Source organism: Lissotriton vulgaris, unplaced genomic scaffold (assembly GCF_964263255.1).
Source record: "Lissotriton vulgaris unplaced genomic scaffold, aLisVul1.2 SCAFFOLD_797, whole genome shotgun sequence".
NCBI classification, from domain to species: Eukaryota; Metazoa; Chordata; class Amphibia; order Caudata; family Salamandridae; genus Lissotriton; species Lissotriton vulgaris.
This window is the reverse complement of record NW_028255715.1, coordinates 8881-25826: the sequence shown is the minus strand read 5'-3', so window position 1 is coordinate 25826 and position 16946 is coordinate 8881. Positions and strand designations below refer to the sequence as shown.

Genomic DNA, 16946 nt, shown 5'->3' with positions numbered 1-16946 from the left:
TATGGTATATTGGGGTTTGGTGAGGCATGGTGAGATGTAGCACGTTGTGGTGTGATTCTGAATTGTGTGTCATTGTATTTGTATTTTTGGTGTGTTTTGACAGTGGTGTGTGAATTGTGATGCGGTGGAAGCCATGTTTTATATTGTAATATAATATGGTGCTATGTGTTGTGATGGGTGCAATGTTGTGCCACGGTGTATCTGATGTGGACATGGGTGTATTTTTCTGTGATGTGGTTTGGATGACTTGTGTTGTGCTGTAGTGCAGAAAGAAGAGTATGTCTGTGTTACGGAGTGGTCAGTGGTGTAGTAGGTATCCTGTAATGTAGGTGACCATGTGAGTACGCTGAACTTCATTTCTGGATAGGGTGCCGAAGACTGCTGCCATCTCAGTATTTAGGTTTGCTGGGGATTCTGCTTATGCAGGTTGGGCAGATTATGTTCTTACAGCATGAGCGTTGTTAACCATACCAGCATTCCAATAGGCAGTTGTGTGTTGTTGAGGTGCCATCCATGGAATTCTGATGCTTTGCTAACCATATGTAGTATCGAGATGACATCCTTGGTGGAGGTAATTTAACCCCTTCCACGCTGATGACGAGCTGGGCTCGTCATGGCGTAGCCTCCTCGCACGCTGATGACGAGCCCAGCTCGTCACGTAACATGCGTTTTCGCAAATCACAGCATGAGAGCGGAATTCCGCTAGCGCGCATGGTGTTAAAAGGATAGTCTCAGGTCATCTAAGACACTACTCCTGTGGCGAGACATGTCCAGAGCTAGTGACGTACACCAGTTGTCCCTTTCATGCCTGCGTGTCCTGGCACATACATAAACAGCCAATCTGAATTGAACATATGTCTTGCGGAGCTGACTGCTTCATGCTTGTGAAAACGTTTGCCATAACATGCACACCTTCTGTTTGCAAAACAAGCCTTGAGCATGTTTGGTTTTGTGTTGGGGAAAAAAATAAGTCTTCAACGCAGCTGAGGATTCAGGCAGATTTATTTATTTATGTATAAGATCCTCACAAGGAGGGGTGCCAGCCTGTGGCATTACATAGCAGGCAACTCTTTAACTGTCCCTGCTAACCGCCTTCCTTAGAACCATTGTCCCCTCATTCCATGTTCTACATTCTATCCCACAAGAACATTCTACTTCTATTTGTTCTACCTACCTCTATCCCACACACCTCTCCCATTAACAATATAAAATGTAACACACTACAATATAACTAAATTTGAATTACCAAAAAGAACCCAAGCATACTGAGATATAATTCCACAATCATAAAATAATACAAGAAGGTATTATCCTAACTGATAATCATCAAATTGTGCGAGTGGTTTCCTCAATCTTGCACCCCACCACATACTCTCATTCATCCCAAACTCATTATCTTATACACAATCTGATTCACCTTTTTACTCCTATTTTTACACAATCTGATAAAATGGTCCTTTTTCTTGCCGGTGCAACATACTTTGTTTAATGCCAGACACATTTTAGAATTAGCCATATGGCTATTATAACTGTATCTGAAACACAACAACCCTTTACCAGGTGTATGTCCCCCTTCATTTGTCTTCACCTCTCCAGGTCTACCTTTATTTTTGGTGTCCTTTTCTCCACTAATAGCACTTACATGAGGGCACACTGCTACTTTCACTTCTTACTGTTTGTATACATTTCTCGATACCTCAATGCTTCTGGCTGCATCCACTGCCGCCTTCAATGTAATCTCCCCACACAACAATAACTTCTCTTGACGTAATCTTCAGGAGAATTTAGTCCCTCAACACTCGGCCATTTGATATATGTTCAAATTCACAAGTTACTACAAAACCCCTTAAAGCAGCGACAAACTGATCAATGGTTTCATCTTTTTTCTGTACCCTTGAATAAAATTTGCAACACTCCATGACCACATTGATCTTCCTGACAACTCTTTCCTGCATTTGTTTAATTGCATGCTGGTAAACATCAATATGGCCTGCATTCGCCACAGGAGGCAAATGTTAGAACTCGCCCAACCCAAAAGCCCCATATCTGTGTTACAATAAAGACAAATGTCTTTCATCCAAACATTCATCCTCTTCCAGTACTTCCATATATGCTTCAAACATGTCCAACCACAAATCCCACAGAATGGGTGATTCCCCGTGTTTCGTTAAAAAACAAACGCTGGAGTTTGAATACTTGTCATTATGGGAACAATGCATAAATAAAATCTCAATAGAAACTGAGTCTGTCTACATATTACAATTATGCTATTGCCCACAGTACGAAACAATTCCCTTGAGAATTACACATTGGGATCACAGGGCATACATAAATATAACATGCACAAAATAATCACAAATGCTGTGTCAAAGCACAATATGAATACTAATACAATGTCAAACCAACTAAACCACCATACTGTACTTGTGCTAAATGTATTGTTTTGCACTAAGATGGCACAAGTCATGCAATTGGCAGGCAGAAGTCATGCAATTGGCAAGTAGTATGACAATCACCGGATATTAAAAGGTTTCTCTTTTTTCCATGCAACTCTTGAACACAAGTAGCACAAGTTATTTCAACCCTTCCACTGCGGTATTTAGAATCCCCCAAGCACACGCTTTGATTGGATGACAAGAACGCTATACATTAGCATCACAGTCCAACCAGTGCCCGCCTCCTTGCCATCTCTTACCTTGTTCGCAGTGCTGACCTCCAAACCCTAGGGGGCACTCACAGCTGAAGCTGCCCCAGCGGTTCACACAGGTGCCACCGTTTAGGCAGGTGTTGCTGTCACAGAAATTCTTCTTGGCGGCGCACCCTAGGAGGAATCAGACAAAACAGACAATTAGTGCTTGGGGAATGGAGTAACTCTGGGTTTGGCTGGGTGGGACTTCTCTGACTTGGGGTCTCACGCCGGGTCCCCCGTTGTATGTGTTCAGTGCAGTTTTGGGGGTACAGCTGTGCTAGAGACACCGCTTGATTAGCCAATGTACCTTATAGTGTCTGGTTCATATTATTTCAGTAAGAGGAGAGAGATTTTAGAAACCTACGAAGGCATCATTAATGCTAAACAATAACATTTTAGTGCTGGGGTTACAACAGCCACTACTGCCTGACTTCTGGGCGAAGGGTTGCTGGGGAGAATGGGTCTAAATAGACTTTTAAGATCTCAGCTGAGCTCAGCTCAGATCTTTGTGTTTGTTGACCACACAGCCACCTTTAGCCCTCAGTGATTTGTGGCAACATGCTGTTTTCCTAACCCCCTTTTTATGGGAAACTTGCCTTTAGTCTTTCGTTTTCTTAGCTTTTTAAAGATCTTTGTTTCTGGCATATTAGGGCAGTGCAGGCTCATGACTGGAACAGATGCAAGTTGTCACAATTTGCATCCTGCATCAAATTCCATGGGACATCTCTGAAATGGCTGTTAGGTCTGTATAAGAACAGGCCTTACTGCATCGCAGAGAAGCAGTGTATAATTATTTGGCATGGGTCCTCTTTCGCCCAAGGTACTAAGTATGCGGTGAGGGTAAGGCCAGTCATGACATGAGTCTACATGTGAGCTGTTTCCTTAACATGTCCGCATTGCTAATGTAGGATTATTGCACTGTAAATAAACCGTGCACATTGCAGTTACATTTTTAGGTCTCGCATGGTGTTGTAGCGCAAAGCGCTGCTCACTCGGCAGGAGATTTTGTGGATGAGGGGTTTTCAGAAAGGGACACTATGGCCCACCCCTTATTTTTACATGGGCTTGCGTCACCGTTTATGCTAAACGGAGGCCTGCCATTGGAAATGAGGGTTTTTTGTTGACGCCCTTCCGCCTCCGATCGGACTGGGTCGCCTGCTTTACTGCTGTCACAAAGCACTTTCTTATCTTTATGGGGCCATGTGTTTCTAATTAGAAACACAGGGCCCCACAAATTCAAGAGATTGATGCTTGTTTTTTGTTCGTGCTGGGAGCAGTGCGGAATGGATTGTAACTGTTTTCGCCAGTTGCTTTCGAAAGGATTCATGTGGATCCGGTGTCATTTCCTTAATCCATTTTGATTCCGCCAAGTTACAGGAACAAGTTGAAGGTTGCAGTTCAGGACAGCACAGGGCCGCTTACGAACACAATTACCTACAAAATCAGCCTTGCGTACTGCATTTCAGTGCCCGATCTCACCACCGCATCCCGAGCCTTGCCCCCGCTGCGTCACAGCACGAGTAAAGGTGACGCTGCCCTTCAGGCCGCTCTCTGTAAACTTGTAAGAGTTTTTGTACTTGGGACTTCATCTGCATTCAGTAGCGTTTTTACTCTAATTGTGCGTCACTCTGCTACTGCATGACAATGAAGCAGCGACGCCGGAAGCTAAAGCTCTGCTTCTGACGCCTGTGAGGAGAGGCCATCGTGTGACGAGGCATTCCCACCACACCAAGCAGGGGCCCCTGCTGCCACCGCTGTGGCTGCCAGAAGCATCATGTTGAGCCTCCGGGATTCTCTGTTTTTTTAGATGAGCATAAAGTCTTTGCTCAAGTCCTGGAGCAGTAGCTGTAAGTTTAGCCTGCTCAATGTGCACTAGAATTATCGACTTCTCCATACAAGATATTTAAGTGATAGCGACGATACGTATTTTGCAGTAACTAAACTCACAGTACTAGATCCATTTCTGCGCGCTATTACCTGCTCCGCTGCAACCAGAGCGGCATTAACAGTTTGTTTTAAGTGGTCTGTATGTTAAGACTTATGGCAGACATTCATTCCGCCTAATAGTGAGGGTGTAGATCTAGACTACTGTACATAACCGAATATTGCTGGAAACCTGCCTAGGCAGGTTTTGTATTCCATCCAAATTAGTGGTTGACTGTAGGGATAGTGCATGAAAGGTCAATATCTAGTTTAATGTGCTCTTCTGTATAAACAACCATACTGCTTGCTGCATGCTGTATCCTGTGCTGCACTATGGGGGGGGGGGGGAGTGGGGAGTGCAGTTAAAAATCATTAAATCAGGTCTACAATATATCCCTAACTAGCTATAGCCTATATACATTTCTACGTACATTTATGGTGAATCTGGCCGGATCTCATTGCTTGTTTTAATAGAAGCACCTCATTTCAACAACACCTTGTTCACTAATAATGTTTAATACCAGAATGTCCCACTTGTTAATCTAAATAACAAGATTGCATTACAAGAAAGCTGAAATACGTTGTGTTGGAGGAATTTGCTTGTATCGATCAGTGACTAGGTGCAAAGTGGGGCATTATTATAATAACACATCATTGAGTTTGTGTTCGAGTCTAAAGGCTTTTCTAACAGGTATCTTTATATCTGACTCCTATTTTTACATGCTGTGCCAAATACTGAAATGTCGGAATAAAGGCAGACCCTGCCTTATTTAAAGTTGCTGTTGACTTTTGAATGTTATGTGCGTTTACTGTGCATTACTGCAATAAAACGTTTTTTGTTACATAAAGCAACCGCATTTCAGTTCTGTGTCCTTCTGTACTGTACAGATGGTACACTTTAGGGTATGCTTTATTTTTTTATGGATTTGCAGTAGTTGCATCCCTTCTTGCTCAGCTTGCTTAGCTGGCAGAATGTTGTTGCAGCGTTGGCTAGGAGTTGATTATAGTTGAGCTTGTTTCTTTAAGTTAAACAATCAAGTGACATTCATACAGCCTGATTCAGGATGCTGCCTCCCAGCCAACATTTTAGGCATCTCTTTTTTTAAAGTCGGGAACATTCTGATAAAACAGCTGTTTAGGATGTAAGGTATTACTTCTCACAAAAGAGACTGAATTATGATATTAATGTGCTGAATGCAGCCAAGGGCCTTCTGAATCAATGTAAACAACTGCAGTGTATAGTTCCTAATGCTCTATATGCGATTTGCCTTCAACTAGTAATTACCATTGGATCATTGTGTGCTGTCTCACTCTTAAAGCCTGTTTAGAGTGCTCTTTATGCTGGACCCAAATATGTTGCTATTTAATATAATGTTATACTTTTATTAACTTACAGAAAGAGTGAAAGTTTTGCAGTAGTACATTGGACACAGCATCTGCCATTAATATAGTCAGTTCAAATTGCGAGGCAAATACGTTTTTTGTATAGTGAACAATCAAGTTGGTGGTTTGGAAGCATATTCCAAAATTAGAAACAAAAATCTTTTATTTTTCAGCACACCGCCCATGATATGCTGTGTGCATGTATAGAATTGGAGGACCCCTTCACTTAGGCCTGGGCGGTAAATTCCGTACCGCTTGCAGAATTTGGGTAATTTTGCGTTCCGCAGAGAATATAGAATTGCCAAAAATTCTGCGATCCGTGGCTTCGGGGTATTTTTTGCTTGTTCGCTCCTTCAAAATGCGTGTTTGTGATATATTTCTCCCCGAGCAAGCAAACAGCGTTCGCGAACAGGAAAAAAGCATTGCGAACGGGCAGAACAAGCAATTCCGCGGGTCCAGGGAACTTTTGCGTGCTTGCAGAGATTTTTTAATGTTTCGCTGAGCTTTGCATAGCACGACTACGCAAATTCCGCCCACCTCTACCTTCACTGCACCTCTGTGCTGCCGAATTAATGATTTTGTACTGTTTTTCTTTGCCAGGTGTCCCTAGTGAAAGGAAACTACAGTTTACTTGTGGTTAAAATGTGTCCCGTCTCTCATAACTAAGACCCCTAAATCACCCTGAGTGTTATGAATGTAAGATTTATTTGCACACACATAGACAAGGTACCCTTTCTGGGGACCATGTGATGGTAGCCACAAGATGATGGGTTGAAGATGGTCTTAGGTAAATTCATAATACTCAGTCAATATGAAGGGGATTGCTTCCATGGCTTCCACATTCCAGCCTCTAGTGCCCAGGAGTCTGGGATGTGGGTGATGGTTGTATTGACAAATGTTCTACCTCTGGCAGTTGTTGCTGGAGGCTGTCGGAGGCAGTGGCTAATAAACCTACTCTTATACAAACATCTGTGCTTGGTGTTTTAGTTGGTTTGACTACCACAGCATTGCTTAATTTGAGCCGGTGATTTCTGGTGCTACACAGCACTTAATTGTGAGCACCAGTGTTTGTGACAAGGTGGCGCTGTCTGGCTAATTTAGAGATGACCACAACAGTGAATTATTAATTCACTGTACATTAAAAATGACTATTACCTGCGGCCCTAGTCATTCCTATAGCTTCGGAGACCTGAAAAGGTCAGTATTGTCACGCTTGTAGCAGTGTGATGGTTAGTAGTTCTGTTCAAGGGCAAGGCTTTAAGTGGGATGAAAAAACTGGGGGTCTCTCAAAGCGGCGTGGCCAATGTAATTAAGGGCGTGGCTTAAAAGCAAGAATTAAACCTGCAATAGGTCTCCCCTTTTATTAAGTTAAAGCCATTTGCTTTGCTATACAATTACTTCGCATCCATCTCCCTGCTCTCTCATTGCTACATACCCGGCACGGTCCCATTGTTGGCGATGAAGTCGGCCATGTCCACCGGTCGGTTATCAATCAATAGGTTCTTCATGCAGCCCACAAACTGCCGGTTCTGAACAGGGAAGCTCTCAGGCAAGTTGGGGACGCCACCAAGCAGCAGAGGCCCGGTCAGATCCAGAGACCTGAGGATGGAAAAAGAGTTGGAAATCATTAAAATTGGAGGCAAAATAAGTTATAAACTGGAGGGTGAGGGACTCAAAAGGTCTAAAGTAGAGGCCAAAAAAAGAGTCCACCTGTTGGCTGCACTTGCAGCTTGCATATGATGCAGTTCCTGCTTCTGAAACTCTAACTTTGCCACATAACTTCTACTCTGCACCCACTGCTCCCCTCCTCACTACTTCGCCCTCTCCTGTGTTTTTCCAAGCCATTCTCCTTCACATCCTGCTCTCTACTACACCACTACCCACAAGAACTCTGTCCTTAATAATACGCTATCCTTCTGCCCACAAAGGTCTTGCTCTTTCAGACTCAGCTTTTCTTCCACGTTCGTATTTTCTCCGACGTTTATTGCTTAGTTTTAGACCTGCTCGACAGAACCGATCTACAAGACCTACTGTTACCAATACAATTTAAACAATCATTGTCAATGCCAATATGTCTGGCTTAAAAGGGACGTTGTAAGGTAATGTGAAGCATTACAAGTAACTAGCATGGGAATAAATATGTATTTTGTGTGGAAGCAAAGTACTGGAAAATAATATTGGTGTAGGTTAAAAGGTCACACTATAATTGCACTGTAAAGCCTGACCTAAAATCCATGTACATTAATGACTGTCCTCCTCCCATCTGTGCTGCTGCCAGAGAAAAACACCATAAATTAGCCAGTTATCTAAGACACTTCACTTGCATTCCAATGTCATGTGTGTTCTCCTTAAAGTTCAAACTTAGGCCGCTAGATAAATAAACAAGTCAAGCATTAGCAATGCCAATAGGTCTCGCTTTAAAGAAATGTATGGTGATGTAATGTGAAGTATGACAAGTATATAACATGGAATGGATGTGTAATTGTGTGGAAGCAAAGAGCTGTAGAATAATATTGGTGTAGGTTAAAAAGTTAGGTGACAGTTGCACTGTCAAGCCAGACTTAAAAAATCTATATAGGTTAAAGACTGCCCTCTTCCCATCTGTGCTGCTGCTAGAGAAAAACAAAATAAATTATCTAGTTATCTAACCTCTTCCGTGCTCCCGTCGGCCTGGTGCTGTGAACAGCCAACGACCTTCGCAGCCCCGCCCACTCATTATAACGTCTGTACCGCGGCGGAATTGCCGCTACGGTTAAGGCGCTAAAACACGTTAATAGCTTTACAATGTCATGTGTGTGTTCCTGAAGATCGAGCTCAGGCAGCTGGATAAATAAACAAATTGATCACAGGTGTGTGGAGGGCAAGCACTTTTTTGTGGAAACGCACAACTTCTGCCCAATCAAAACCTGTACTCCTGGCTCCCAACATGAGGGCAGAGCCACAGTCCCTCTTAGTAATGCTCACATAATTGTTTAGCAACAGCTGCGCTGTCACATCAGACCACAAACATACACAGACTGGGCTCCATCTCCACCCAGAGGAGTATTTCTCTTTCAGCTCATCCTATTGGCAGGTTGGTGTGTCATTCCTACGGAGTTCTTGCTCTGCAATGCATGATACTTTGGCATCTCACAAATACTCTGAATACTAAATCCAATGTATCCTATAGACGCATTGTATAAAGAAAGTAATGAGAGTTTAGGTTTTTCCCCCTGCAGTAAGCAGTTTTTAATATTTCAGTCAAGACTCAAACACAAATCAGACCTATTGGCCTTGCCAGTGCTTGTGGAACCAGTTCCAATGTATTTGATAATCTTAACATCAGTGGATGTCCTACACTTTACCAGGAGGTGCGCATTTTGTGGTGTAAATAAACAGTATGGGAAGGTGATTCGGCCATTACCCTTGCCCAGTCAAGTCCACATTCATCCACAACTCCAGTTGTGCTTCATTCACAACACATCTCAGCGTGGTTCAAGTGTGAATGTTTCCAGGTGGGCATGAATACCACCTGCTCACAGGGAAACCTTTGCTGCTGAAGGTGACAATTCAGTTTCTCGGCCCTTAGCCCATGAGGTGGTAGACAAGCTGGATTTCTCTGTATCAACCCCTGCACAAGTACACAAGGAATTAATTCGCCCATAAATACAGCCGCAAACAACGTAGACAAGTGGAAAAAAGAATTTGGTGCCAGTTGGTTTTGACAGGGACTTTTTAAATCAATCAAATAACTAAGCATGTAATAAAACACACACCTTTTCTGCGAATGAACTGCCAGAAGATTGACAATATGCATTAAATCCTTCTCAAAACAGTGAAGTCACAAAACACACAGAGCAGCCACGGACTTCGCACGTGAGGCTCTGAGGCTGAACCGGTCGCTTAGGTTCCCTGTCAGGTCATCGCCGTTCGGTTTCCTTTCACAACCATTCCTGGTAAACATTTATGAAAGGATAATTCGCCCGTCCATCAAGAGGCCCCCTTAGGTTCCCGGGCGGAATGTAAGACGCGCAGCTCGCCCGCACGCGAGGGAGCCTGCTGAGGTGAGCATCAGAGAGGGAAAACAAGTAGTTGAACTTCAGCACCACCCTGGAGGCACGAGGCGCTGCATCTTCACGGCACCCGACCAGGGGGCACACATGCCTGAGCGGTGACCTTTCACAGCAGCACCACAGATCATCCCTGCTGACGGAGGAGGCAAGTAAGGACAACAAGGGACACCCGACTCACAAAGACCCGGGTACATAAACTACAACCAGAAACAGTGGTTACTGTGGAAACAATTGTAGACAATACACAATATTGCAATGCACAATAGCAATAGAATAGGGGTAGCGGAGGATGTCAAAAAGAGAAGGGAGACCAAATACAGCGTAATACCAGTAAGTTCAGAATGTTTATGTACATTAATATGTATAGTAGTATTCCATATAGGTGCATAGTGTCCCCAAGTGAACATGGAACTCATAACACTGTGCATGACATTTTGTGACATAGAAAAAAAGCTTCCATAATGACAAAGTCGACCATTGATTTAGTACAAGATGAACCCAGCCATCTGACATAATAATAGAGACTGGTAAATGGTTCGCTTTCAATACTGTCAACAGCGTTTCAATCCAGTTAGCTGTCAGTGGTCTCTTCAGGACCTATCAATGCAGGGACATCTGTGGATAGTAATACATTATAATAAATCATGTGGGGCCAGAACAAGCAATGTCGCTGGGATGATATACAACTGAGCAGAATTAGCATATACCCGAGGGAGGATTAGACTGTCCAAGTGATAATAGTGATCCCAAGAGAAGTGAAGATAAAAAAAAGGGGGTACTCACATGGGACCCCAGCTGGGAACTTATAGAATGTGAAAGGCAATAGAACTACACGTTAGAAAACATGCATGGAAAATGTGTGTGCAATGCGCTAGTAAACAGACAAGGGCATCATGAAGCGCCAGGGCGGGCACTGGGTACACCTTGGCAAATGCCAGCTAGATGTGCATCCTCTCCTACGCAGCCCTGGTCTCCGGCACAATCCGTCAAAAAGAGTAGGATGTGTGCATCAGTCATAACTGGATGGGCCCGGGGAAAGACATTATCGTTCCTTCCTGTGGTTCCATGAAATTGTACCTGTGACGCCACTGTAGTATCAACCTGAGCCTAAATTATTTAGTGATCTGGCTGTGCTTTGTTTTCGAATGCACAGCTCTTTTATGAACAATACCTTAGAATAATCTCACATAACAGCCTCATGGCAATAGAGAAGATTCTCACTCAGGAAAAGGAGGAAGAAAATTTTACCAGGGAGGGAAAATTAAACAAGGTGGCGGCCACTGTCCGTCCATAATGCCCTACTCATTAAAAAATTCTGCTTCCCCCTCTTCTTTCAGGCTTAGTTCTCTAACCTGCCCTGTCAATCCCATTAGAAGGCTCAAGAGTACGCCCACACTTAGAAGAAGGCTACCTAGCCAGTCACACGACTCGACGCGCAGGCACAACTTTCCTTATGCGAGAAATTATCAGTTTCAGTGAGGCCTCATTGCAAACTCCACAATAGGGGAACGGATAGATCTAAATGAGGCAACAAAACGTCTGAACCCCTCCTAGAAGCTATTGCATTAGTTCTATAGGAAGCCAATACATTGGTCCATGTCGTATACTCATGTGATACAATGATCCATATCCTCTGCTAGGGACATGCATGGATCCACCAGCCCCGCTGAAGTCCAATCCATGAAACCACAAAGCTCCGCTGAACGCCATAAAAGGGATCTATCATCTTTGCTGGAGATCAAGCCATGGATTTAGCACTTCTACAGGTAGCCAAACTACTGGCACACCACCTCTGCTGCAGGCTGATTAGGGAAGCCACACCCTCTACAGGGGGTAGTTTCATGGATTTCAACAATTGCGCGACAGGCAAGTCAACAGATCCACCACCTTCAATGACATACATTTTCATGAATCCGAAGGTTGTATGTGATGAAATAAGAAACATTACCTGCAGTGATAGGGCCACTTGTGTGGTCACATTTGAGCTCCTTGGTCTGTGGCTCCAATACACACAATAAGGGAAGTGTTGCTGAAAAAATGTGCAAAATATACAAGCACTAAGGCCAATAACACACATGCACTAAAAGCTGTCCTCCTAAGTACCATAGCTCTCAGGTTCTTAACATGGGGCAATCGGTGGTTGTCATTAAACAGAGCTTCAAGTCCAGTGAGTGGCTGTCCAAAGGTTTCCTGAAACCTTCGGATAAGCAGCACAAACCATAATACATGGTTGCATATTGTTTCCTCATGATGGAGCCCATCGTTCTCCATTGCCAATGAGTGGAAAGTAGATCAAGTGGACCACCAATATTAACAGCAAAAAAAGAATCCCACCAAAAAAGACTGAGAACAGCATGTGTCCACTAAGTATCTGCATAATCTTTCTGTCTGGGGAATATTAATGGCAGAATGCAAGTGGGGTAGACCTAAAGGTGCTAAACAAATCAATTTGATGGGAACATGGAACCAGCAAGCTCATTAAGCAGCCTTCGCACTGACCATTTGGCGCACAGTTGTTTAAAAGGGGAATTAGAAAACACAGTTTAAATCTCACTACATATGGGATTCTACTACAGGGAGGAAATGTTGATGTGCCTCATCAAAATGAAGTCTAATTGCATCACAAAAGAAATAAACTCTCCTTGGAACTGCAGTTAAATTCGATTTGAGTATTTCTGCACATCTGCTTATTAAAGATGTACATCTGGAAGGAATCAAACTAGACAGACAGCGAGAACAGATGGAGGATACACACCATGTAAGGTCTGAAAAACAGAACAAGTCCATTCAAACTTACACTTTGACACAACAGCTCTAACTCTCTGAATTATAAGGGCCATGTCATCAGACAAAGCTGTCATGTGGGTATATGTCAGAGCTTCAAGGAGCAAATGAGAGAAAGGACAGAAAACCACGCTTTCCTTCTGAGTGGAAATGGGCTCTTCTTGCAGTGGGTAAAAAACCATGCCCCTGACCACGAGCCCTGCTTCAAGGCTGGGAAGATTACTTTAAGCCCCAGGGTGGTGTCGTGCAACAATAGGTCTTCCTCTGGACAGTGGTTGTGTGCTTGCAAACAAAGTGTTGATTCCACAGCCTAAATCTTAGGAGTTGCTGGTGATTCAAGACCTATGATTCCAGGGACACAAGCAGAGATGACTCAGGGAGTGGGGATTAATCCCTCCCAGAGTTTAGGAACTCCGTTTCGCACCCCTGCATTTTATACTGGGCACCCTATATGCTCTCTCAGAATATTGAGACTGATTCTGTCACTTTCCATAGGCCTACCACGAAAACAGTCTACATTTATGAACTACCAGGTTAGTTGCAAAACAAGAGCTGGTGCTACGGTAGAGGCCTTTAGCTGTGGATCTGCCTCTTGTTTCCAATTAGGAGGAGACTTCAAAATACAACTCTCTCCGTGCGGGACTGTACAAACACATCAGGTTTAGCTCACTCCAGGACCACCAGCCTAAGGTAGGGACACAGTCCAGTGTGCAATGGTCACACAGGACTGTGCCCCTTTCCAGAGGAAAGACAGTCTTTCCTCATCCTCTGGATGTTTGGAACTACAGCATTTGTCAAAATATGAGCTGTGAAGCGCAGTAACCAGGACTAAGTGTAGGATATGAAATTATAATGTTGAAGAAGAACCTATTCATCCTCCTGTAACGTATGGGAAAGACATAAACTGACCAGGCAAATGCGCTTATACTGCTTAAAAGAACCCAACAAAAAATGTTGGTGTGTGGAGACAAGAGTCATCTAATATCCTAGTAGCAATAATAATGCTCTACACCTCCACCTTATGATGAGAATCACCACCAAAACCTGTGACGACCCAGAAGATACTTGTGTCAAGTCACACAAACGTATGTCCATTTTACACTCAGTAAACTGCTCTCCTTGTACCAGTGGGCTTCATTCTGCCTCTTGGCAGGTTCACCACAGGAGTCTTGATGCGCTTTTCAGCACTGCCGGCGCTGTATTGTAGAAATGGCCTCAGAATTGGACCTAAAGTAAATATGAAGACTGGATAAACAGCAAACTATAGATTTAACCAGGAAGCTAAATTCACCTGATTAATTAAAAATACTTCCATTGCATCACGGCAGAGGAGCACCTCTTTTCTGTCCACCTAGGACAATCGCATGCCGGCGAAGGCCTGGTCCTGTCACTCAAAGGCCTTCTCCTGGCCAGCACTCATCTTCCTATGCCTGATGTAGGCCCTCTATTTTCAGTGCTTGGCAATACCCAGTGGTGACCTACTCCAAGCACTCTCTTATGCTGCCTTCCAATGCCCAACAAAGGCCTTCCACAGCCAAGCAGAACCTTTCCAGTGCCACGCAAGGACTTACTCTGCTGTTAGTTTAACGCCCTAGATAAACAAGAGGGTCTATTAATCTGAACAAATGCAGGAGTAAAATTGCATTGCTGGGAATGTATATTTATTTTACCAGGAGTGTGTCATTTCTACGTAACCATACAACAAATAACGGGTAAACGAGCATGAAAGGCTCTGCTAATAAAATAAATCAAAAAGAACAAATGATGAACGGAACACTGAAGAAATCAACCATTCACCCCCAGTCACAGATCTGGGTTAAATCCATTGGTTTTTTTGCACGCCCGCCATTCCTGTATAGACCCAGCCATATGCAAATCAGTCTTGACCCTGCGCCCCAGGGGAACAGTTCAGCCGGAACAGCCAGGCCAGGCCCTCCCTGGACCAGAAACAAGCATCCTGGGACTGGTTTCGGGGTATCACCCCTCATCAGCCAGGTAACCTTGAATCTGGTGGCATAGTGAGCACATGACCTAAATCTAGACATTACTGGCGCACTGAGGGCGGAATACTGAACAAATCAAACATTTATCCCCAGTCACAAATCTGGGTTAAATCCATTGTTTTTTTTGCACGCCCGCCATTCCTGTATAGACCCAGCCATATGCAAATCAGTCTTGACCCTGCGCCCCAGGGGAACAGTTCAGCCGGAACAGCCAGGCCAGGCCCTCCCTGGACCAGAAACAAGCATCCTGGGACTGGTTTCGGGGTATCACCCCTCATCAGCTAGGTTACCTTGAATCTGGTGGCATAGTGAACACGTGACCTAAATCTGGGCATTACTGGCGCACTGAGGGCGACAAACGCAAAAAGAACAGATGACGAACGGAATACTGAACAAATCAAACATTTACCCCCAGTCACAGATCTGAGTTCAATCCATTTTTTTTGCACACCACACCAATAAAACAACAACAATTATGATAATAATAACAGTGTCGGATTTGTCAAAATACTTATGTGATTGTGAGAGTATCCACTTTTTGGAAAATAATGAATTGTCAGCACGAAAAGGGACTTTGGAGCAGACAGGAAGTTTTAACATGTTGCCTTTCTGTTCGAAATGGTGATTTGCAGGCACCCAGTTTATGTTGGAGCCTGTGTGGTGTACCTGTACCATTTTATGAAGGACAGTGTTAAACATAAAAAGGGATTTATCTAACACCATGCAAGACAAAACTTCATTTTCTTGAGGAATAATGTTGCGCTCCTTTGTAGCATAATTTCAGGGAACTTGTGTATTCGTGAACGCCAATCTTGTTTATGGAGCGAGTGCCTCAAATTCAAAAAGAGGACTGACAAAGAGGTTGCTCTATGTTGGATAAGATACTCACTTCTTAGTTCCAGACTGAGTCCCCTGTGCTGAACAAGAATAGTTCCCCAACTCATCTCCGAAGCGCAGGGCCACCGCTGTGTCGCAATCATCCACCGTCACAACAGCCACCTTTTGGTCAGATGGGCCTTGGGGAATACCAGACTTCCCAATGATTGGCTGAAAAGTAAGAGCAGAACAGGGGATGAAAGGAAGCATGAAGAGGAGCAGGAAAGCAAGAGAGGGGTGCACAGGGGTGAAAGTGTGTCTGTATCATTCACAGGGAATGCCTCCCTACTACCGAGCCTCAGTCGCAACATGAACAATACTTCAACAGAGCAACAGTGCTAAGAAGCACAGAACTTCATCTGAGTTGGCAAACTAAACAAGACTGCTGAGCAATAGTGGCTGCAACACACAGTGTCACCACCAAGCAACAGAGGCAGTATGCATAGTACTGTCACTCAGCCACACAGAGCTGGACTGGGAACCAAAAGCAGGCCTAGTAAGTTTTGTCAGAGCTGTGCTCAAACACCACACAGCGAGCAAGCACAGGAAGCAAGCCCGCCCGCTGCAAATTAGGTTTGGGGGGTTCTCTCCGAATACATTTTTGAAAAAAAAATGCAAATATGTTGCATTTTACAACACATTTTGTATTATAGAACCTTGTACAATCATTGGAATTGATTGCTGGAGATTGGAGATGTGGCTGCATGGCTCAATTAATGAATCATTGAATGGGTGAGGAGTGGGTGAATGAATGAATTCAACAATGGATGACACTGAATACAGACGTTAAGCTACGTGGAACAAATGGTCTCGATGCACTGATTGAGGGTGGGTGTTCTGGTGTCAATATAGCCTCACACCAAGTCAAAGAAAATTCCCTTTGGGACTCCTCAATAGCATACAGTGGAACTCAAACCTCATTCACACCAAACTCATATGTCAAATTATTGAAAATGCCAAAGAGAAGTATATAAATGTTTTATTCACCAAGTAAATGCAATTTAAAAAAATGTTTTTCTACTATTTACTATCCAGTAAGATATAATCAGCTGATATACATAAGACCAAACATTTATTGTGGCACAAAATCTTAAAAATTACTTCATAAAGCACATCAAAAGGATGACTGTTTCACAATTCAACATCATAATCAAAAGACATTTAATACACAATTAAAAACATATCATATGTAAGAGAACATGTCCAAACCAGTTCAGGCTTTGTTATAAAAATGTG

The 16946-nt window shown here is 43.6% G+C and overlaps 1 protein-coding gene across 1 annotated transcript in view; it reads right to left on the bottom strand.

The window, feature by feature from the left end:
- LOC147659027 (cadherin EGF LAG seven-pass G-type receptor 2-like) overlaps window positions 1-15881 on the bottom strand; it is a gene marked incomplete at its 5' end in the record, with an annotated part of 105820 nt that extends 89939 nt beyond the window's left edge. Inside the window, 3 exons of the mRNA XM_086952026.1 lie at window positions 2696-2821; window positions 7431-7594; window positions 15724-15881. Coding sequence (XP_086808152.1) covers window positions 2696-2821; window positions 7431-7594; window positions 15724-15881 — 448 coding nt within the window. The remainder of the gene's footprint in view (window positions 1-2695; window positions 2822-7430; window positions 7595-15723) is intronic.
- Between the last annotated feature and the right edge of the window lie 1065 nt (window positions 15882-16946).